Source organism: Chlamydotis macqueenii, chromosome 1, assembly GCF_036417535.1.
Source record: "Chlamydotis macqueenii isolate bChlMac1 chromosome 1, bChlMac1.mat, whole genome shotgun sequence".
Lineage (NCBI taxonomy): Eukaryota > Metazoa > Chordata > Aves > Otidiformes > Otididae > Chlamydotis > Chlamydotis macqueenii.
The window spans coordinates 182,998,337-183,006,168 of NC_141556.1; the positions used below are offsets into that span (position 1 = coordinate 182,998,337).

The 7,832-nt window shown below is 45.3% G+C and overlaps 1 protein-coding gene across 1 annotated transcript in view; it reads left to right on the forward strand.

Moving 5' to 3' along the window:
* Positions 1-1,328: 1,328 nt before the first annotated feature.
* The window catches only part of TNFSF11 (TNF superfamily member 11), a 22,508-nt gene continuing 16,004 nt past the window's right edge, over positions 1,329-7,832 (forward strand). The window contains exon 1 of the mRNA XM_086741741.1: positions 1,329-1,553. Within this exon, the coding sequence (XP_086597867.1) occupies positions 1,329-1,553 (225 nt within the window). The remainder of the gene's footprint in view (positions 1,554-7,832) is intronic.

Sequence of the window (7,832 nt, forward strand, 5' to 3'; positions counted from 1 at the left end):
CTGTCATGTATCAAGAGTCAAAAATTAGACTGTTTTTCTACATTCAAAATGACCTGTCTCCCCTGTTCTTCAAAGCCTGAGCTGGACTTCACCTCACTTACCTTTATGTCTGGAGCGTTTCCCCACTGAGTTTTACAGGACTGCAGACTTAATATACCTGCACTGCCTTTGCAACAAGAACTTTCATAGGATTTAGGAGAACACTTTCCATGAAGTGGACTAGCCAGGCACATAAGATGCATCTACTGAAGAGACAGCTAGATACGCTTTTGGATAGATATCCAAAAGTGTAAATAAACTGATGAGCGAAGTCCAGAGGGAGGAAAGACTACATGGAGGCAGGAAAGGCTATAAGCAGACAAACTCTAAATGAGCAAGTATATGAAGGGGAGACTTGACCTAAACGAGACTCCCAGAGGACCGTGAGAAAGAAAGTGCCAACAAACGGTAGCTTGACTTTCCAAGGAAGAGGTTTCAGTATCGAATGCAGGCTGACGGGTGGGAAGCGCAGGAAGATGCTGTTCCTAACCCAGCGTTTGGAAACACCTCTGTAGCAGACCGGCTGTGTGAGGGAAGATGGGGAGGCTCTGATCTGGTTTCAATGGCAGCCAAGTGCACAGCTTTCCGCCATCTCTTTACTCCGTCCTTTAGAAGGACTCTGAACTACGTTGCCTGTTTTGAACAGCGCAAGTCAATGCTGTTTGCGCTCATTTTAGCCTGGATTGAGGTGTGAGTTAGGGCACAGAGAGACTGACAAGCCTTTGGTGCCCTGGGGACCTGGACCCACCGAAGGGACCAGGGGTTGACCCAAAGAGCCCACTCTTCCAGCTACCCCGGCATTTGTGGGAAAGAACCTTCCAGCCGTGACCAGGGGCTAAGGGGGGACTCGGCTGCATCACAGGCCTGAGCAGGGGCAGGGTGAGGAGGGGGCGGCGGGAGCCGGCCGAGGCAGGGCTGCCTGTGCTTTGTTCACAGCGGAGGGGAAGCGAAGAGCTTTTCGCTCCGCGAGGAGGAGCAGCGCTGACCGCGAACGCTGGGCCACCAGCCCGGCGCTGGGGGCCGGGGCTCCCGGGGGCAGGGGCGGGCCCGCCCCGAGCCGACCCCTCCTTTCCCGGCGGGGGCCGGTCTCTGTTCGAGGAGGGGGCGGTGGTGGTGGTGTGTGCTGGGGCGGGGTGCGGGGGGCAGAGGCATGCCGCCTGGGGCTGATTGGCCGCCCAGTTTATAAGAGGTGGCCGGCCGGGGTGGCGGGGTGTTGTTTGCCGAAGCAGGAGAGCTCTGCCGAGCCGCTGGCCGCCTGTGGAGCCGTCCGAGCGGAGAGGAGCGGAGCGATGCGGCGCGCCAGCCGAGACTACACCAAGTACCTGCGCGGCTCGGAGGAGCTGGGCAGCGGCGCCGCCCACGAAAGCGCCCCGCCGCCGCCGCCACCGCCGCCGCTGCCGCCGGCCCACCCGCACCCGCCGCCCGCCTCCCGCTCCCTCCTCGCCGCCCTCGTCCTCCTGGGGCTGGGGCAGGTGGTCTGCAGCGTCGCCCTCTTCCTCTACTTCCGAGCTCAGGTAAGCGAGCCCGGAGGCGGCGGCAGGGTGAGGGGGAGTCGGGGTCGGCGCGGCCCTTTCCCGCCTTCGGGGCGGGCGTTGGGCGCTGGCAGCCGCGCTGGAGGGAGCGGCCGCCTCGGACCCTCGCTCCTTTCGGAACTGGGGGAAAAGGTCGGTGGGTTTGAGGAGATGAATAAAAAAGGGGGCAGAGAACAACTTTTTTTTTTTTTTCTGGCTCTGAAGTTGGCCCGGCTTTGAGAGGGGGTCGGGCTGGAGGGCTCTGGTGACCCTGCGCTGTCCCCTGCTCCCTGGAGCTGCTCAGCCTGAGGTGCCCTGGGTCGCACTCGTGCCTGTGGGTGCGTATGGCGGTACAGGGCTTCTCCACGAGGTCGGACTTGAGGGCTTCCCGGCTCACGAAGCACCTTAGTGATCCTTCACCTGAAATCTTGAGGGGCTTTGGTTTTTAATGATCAGCTTTCAGTTATTCACCGGAGAATGGTTTGATGTGGCTGAGGTCTTTGGCCGCCGTAAATCTTTCACCAGTGAGGGAAATGCCTTTAAGGGGAGGGAAAAAAAACCACCACACAAGACCACTTGGGATGGTCTGTCCTTCGGACTGCGCAGGAGCATTGCAGAGTAGGGCCTGTGGGTTAGGGGACATGGGCCGGAGGTGCCTGCTGCAGCTCAGGAGCTCTTTCCGGAGGGAGAGCGGCCGCTCGCCCACCAGGCCGCAAACCTGACGAGGGGTGCTTCAGAAGAGGCAGCGGAAGGGAGCACGGTGAGGCATTGCTGTGGGGGAGAAGAGGTGATGGGCGGTTAGGCTTTCAGAGAGAAGAGGAGCCCGCTTCTTGGAAACGGCTCGGCTGGCTGGCTGGATTCACTCGCTGCTGTGTCTCTTACCCCGCACGGCTGAGCCCTCTCAGAGGAAGTGGGGGGCTGCTGCCTGGTTGCTTCTTGGGGCTAGATGTTAGCTTTCTGCTCGGCTTTTTTTGTTGGATGCTAATTAGTTCTGTTAACACAGGTCTCACTGCCTTCGTGGAAGTGGTACTTCTGTTGTGTGTACTTTTCATTTGAAGTCAGCGGTACTTTTCATTTGAAGTTGTTTTTCGGTTTACTTTCTAGGTAGATGTGCTCGATCTTGATGTAGCAGACTGCATTTCTTAACCAAGTGCGGTCAGAAATAAGTTGTTGCACAAGTCTATACCCATTTAAACAGATGAATGGCTATCAAATATGCAGTAACACTGCGGATCATTTATTATGCAGACTAGTTCGTACTTTCTTACTGACAGTGGCTTTGCATCTGCCATTTTTACGAAAATAAAATGGAGCAGGAATACAGTACTTAGTTAATCATATCCTGTATGCTTCAGAAGAGTGACATTTAATTTCTAGGACTCATTGTAAAGTAGCTTGAAGCTACTTGTTTGCTTGACAGTGAAATAAATTAATGCCTACCGCAGCTTGTAGCAGATAAATGTTTTTCACTCCAGATCTGCGTGAACTTGAAAAGACATCTTTGTCAAAATATGGCTCATAGAACTGTGCAGCTATACATTGATTAGTAGGCTAGAGAGCCATTGCAATCAAAACAACTAATCAGAGTATACTTTTTGAAAACCCTATTTTTCCATTCTCTTTACCTTCCCCCCTTATTAAGGACTCTTTCCGATAGGTTCATGTCAGTGCTTCACACATGCCTAAGAAAGGGTAAAAAGAGTGTTCTTACCATAATGACTATTTTCCTTCTGCTTCCTTGATTTAAAAAATTACATAGTGTGGGTGTAATTCTGCATTTGGCAGCTTAGTTCTCTTGCCAGTTTCTTGTTTCTGTAGATTTGGAGTAATGCTGTTGGATGGGGTCCTTTGTAAACTTGAACTTCTGAAGCATCTCAAAGAGACGAGTAGCTAGATGTAGAGTTGACTGAAGTCATTGCCTGCAAAAATTATACTGGAGAAAATGTCTTCTTTGCCATCACTGAAAGACAGAATAGTAAGTATACATTGGAAGTGCGTAATTCTCAATAATAAGATATGGTAATCCCTATTTGTTCACTGATTTCTTATTGTGAAATAAGATAGGTGGAAAAATATAGTAGGTCCTGCAGAAGTTAAGGCTCATTCAACCATCTTGCGGATTGTTTTATTCATATGGGACATGATCTGACCTCTTTCTTTTGAAAAGATTGCTGTAAAATTTAGTTCTGTTAAGCTATCTCAATTTGTACTTTTCAGTACAAATTTAAACTATCTCAATTTGTACTTTAATAACAACACTTAAGTATTGTGGTGTATTTTGTTAAAGTAATGAGAGGTTAATAGTAGAAGCTGTGCATCAAAAGATTTGAATTGTTTGGTTGGTGAATTAACCAAATGTGAGTTAGCAAGATTTGACTATATAGACTGATATTAAGAAATCATACATTTAACAAACTCTTTAAAAGTCTGCCTAAGAGGCTGAGTAAACTCTGACTCAGTTTTACCATACACATTTTATCTGTATTTGCATAAAATCATTTGGGTTGGATCACAACATGATATGAGCTGAGACAATAAGCTGAGGTTTTGGTTTTTCCTTAGTTTTGTTTATTTTGTGGCTTGAGCATTTGGAATTTCACAAGACACATAACTAAGACTGACACTAGATTTTCATGAGTAAACACATGTTTGTGGCCAAGAAATAACGCAGCGCAATACAAACGAGACAATGAACTGGTATATCTAAAAAGAAAGAAAAAGCTGAGAATTTATTTTTACCAATATTCTGGTAATAGTGTTTGGAAATGTAAAAACATTAAGATGTTCTGGATTTTCTTTTTCAACCATCTTGTGGAATGTACTGAATCCAAGAAACTAAACACTAACAAAATGTATTAAAGTGTTTATTTTTCTTATACTTCATGAGGAATATTTGCTCATGATCAATGAAAATGCCATGAAAATTCAATTAGGTACTCAGAGAAGCTGGAGATCATCATATAGTAGTGACTCGTGCACTGCACAAGGTGAGAGAGCAAAGTATTTTATTTAATAAGTAAATTCAGTAAATGCTAAAGTATAGTCTCCAAAAGCTTTGTTTTTAAACTTTTCTTTTTGACCCATTTCCTTAATGTACTTGGATCATAAAAGAGTAGGAATTTGGTCTAACATTGACTGAACCGGAGGGCAGTGGAACAAGCTGGAAGTGCTCAAATCCAAATGAGGGGGCTGGATGTTTAACTCCCATAGTTTAACCTGGGAACTCAAAGCTTGTCTATTTTTCCCATTTAAAAACCAGTCTGTACGATGTTAAGTGTTCTACCACACTGAAGAATTCACACTTGGATAAATGGGGACCTGGAAGACAGATTTTTATTGTAATTTCATGCATCTGTGGAACTCTGACTTCAATTAAAGTATGGTTTTAAACAATTGCCTTTCTGACTTCATCTAAAGTTTTGTGAGTGTGCTAAAGCAATGGCTCACAGAAAACAGCTTGCTGAGGGTCATGAGCGCTTTTTGCCAGCCTGGAAGAAGCCCTTCTTGGTGGTTAAGAAAGATCATAGAGTTGAAAGTGATATTTGATAATCTGGAAGTTGGTTTAAGTTTGCAAATAAGTACAAGTATAAATGGTATATATTTATTGTAAGGAGTAAGTACAGAATATGATGCTGTAACGTGGCAACATTTAATAGGTGAAGTTGACTGGAACATATCATATCTTTTAAAATCAAAATTAATCTTTTTAACATCAGAAAATTTTGTTCTTAACTCTGTAAATTCATCTGGTCTCATTCCCAGTGCTGGAGTTCATTTTGACTGCCTTAATTTAGGTGGAAGGAGTCCAGAGATGCCACTAAACTATTAGAGGTGCTGAAAAGCAAGGGGCACCGAAAGATTTGATCCAATTCCAAGGTCAGACACAGTGGATGTATACACAACGGTAACATAGGAAAAATAAGCTAGAGTCCTCTATTTAAATAAATTAATTGCTCTAGGGTATTTAGTTTACTTAACATGTTAAAAAGCTTTCTCCAATATTTTTGGTTTCATCGTGATGTTTCTTCCAGGTATTAGATGTGCTGAAGGTCTCTGTTTATTCAAAGGCTCACCTTCTGTGCCTTGCAAGTTAGCAAGCAGATACCTGTAGACCCTTCTGGTATTTCCTCTGGCTCTTCAGAAGTTCTTCTCAGAAGACGCAAACTTGAAAGTTTCTCTGTGCATCACTTCTTGCCCACAGCTTTTGTCTCAGTGCTCAGTAATATCCTTTTACAGCCGTGACAGTTCAGTACCTGTTCTTTATAAAGATATAAGATGCAGGATTTCTGAGAATGCTTTTCAGACAAGTGAGCTGATTTCCATGGTTAAATGTGGTGAAGACTAGGTATTCTTTGAAAAGGGTAAGGGCAGGCAGGTCAGCTAGCCCCAAGATCAGAGCTTCATCTTATCAAACACTAAATCTCTAGAGATGTCCAGTTTGCTTTAAGTTGCTGGAAGCTATCAGTTAGTGTTTCCATTAAGTCTTTAATCTTCTAACTGTGGGTGCAGAAACGTTGGTTTTCTGTCTTAAGCCTTCAGCAGATAAACTATAATCCAAGTAAGTGCTTCTGTACAGCCTGCTGTTACTGTTCTAGCACAGTTTTGTGTGACATATTTGACTGATTGCTGATGGGTGATAGCTGTAAGTCTATGCTACGCATGATCTGTCATGCTGGACACTCAGACCTTTACAAATTTCATTATCTTTGTGTTGTAAACCCTAGTTTTCTTGTCTACTCTTCAGAAGATGTGTTTAAATAAATCCAGAACTGGGGTAACAGTCTGTCACTAGTAGAATTACTGATAAAAATTAGTATCTACTGGCAGGTATTTGCTGTGGCTTTCTGTCTTCTGTCCTGTGGTGTGTGTGGAGGAGGAAAGAGACATCCTGATCCTGTTGAAGACCCTAATTCTCTCAGGTCTTTAGCAATCCTAACATAAGAGGCTACCTCTGGAATAATGGGTCCTGGTTTGGGTCCCTCAGTAGCAGAGGTGTATCAACAAACTGGAGAGAGTCCACTGTCATAGGTAGGCACTGTAGTGTATCAAAAATGGAGAACTGGATTATTTGAACCTAAAGCAGAGCAGACTAAGGTAGGGGAAACTAGTCACTGTTTTATAGCTACCTAAAGATGGAGCCAGGCTTCAGAAGTGCCTGGCAAAAACAAGAGGCACAGACATAAATTGCAGCAAGAACAACTGTAGCTGGACATAAACCTCAGTATTTTTACATAATAAGAGTGGTTAAATTGTAGAGCAGTTTGCCCAGAGAGGCTGAAAGTCTCCATCAATGGAGATCCCACAAAGCTTGTCTAGACAAGGCCTTGAGTAACCTGACCTAAGTTACAAGTTGGCCTTGTTTCAAGCAGGGGGCTGGACTAGAGACCTCCAGAGGTACCTTCCAACCCAGGTCATTTTGTATTAACTGCCTTTTAGCAGCTGTTGGTAAACATTTTGTGCTTCAATTTTTTTTCTTTCAATTTACAGTTGATATTTTTTTCTGAATTCTGGATACTAGTGGCACATACTGGGAGAGATGCTTTTAAGGTGCGGTTTTACAGTCATTGAAGCTAGTGCTGCCTTCCTGCTCTTTCATTCCTGTGCCTGTCCCTGTACTGTCCCTGTATTGTTTGATACCTGAAGTGAGTTGGTTTCAGGGTGCTAATCTTTCAGCAAATTAGATCAGCAAAAATTCCTCACAAGTTATGGATTTAGAAGAGGAGACTGAGAACTGGGACTAACATTTTGTGGTGAAGAAGGGGAGAGCACAGAGGTGCTGGTGTTTAGATCAGCTTAAACAGTTAACGGGGCTACACTGCACTAGCTGACTTCAGAAGTCAACAGCGTAGTTTTTAGTGCTTCGTTCATAGGGCTGTAATAGCTATACACAGATTTTCTTTTGGATTCAGCTGTGTCAGGCCACCTCAGGAAGATGTTACTGCCTCCAAGCCATTCTGTAACTCATCTCTACCCCTCTGCTCAAAGCTGTGGTGTCTTTTGCTCTTCAGGTGAACCTTTTCTGACCTGTATCACTCCAAATTGGCAGGGATAACTGTGACAGCTAAACCAGGTCACAGGGACTCATGTTGGTCTGAATGAATCAGGGAAACAGCTCTCATGTAGAGACTTCAGCAGAAGGATGGTGATAGACGAGGCAGCATTTGGTGTTGCCATCTGTGCAGCAAATGTTTCTCTGCAGTATGTGCCTGTTGGATGGCTGCTTGGCTGGTGTAGACTTAAATTCACCTCTGTAATCCTAACCTTATGCTTTTAAGTTAACTC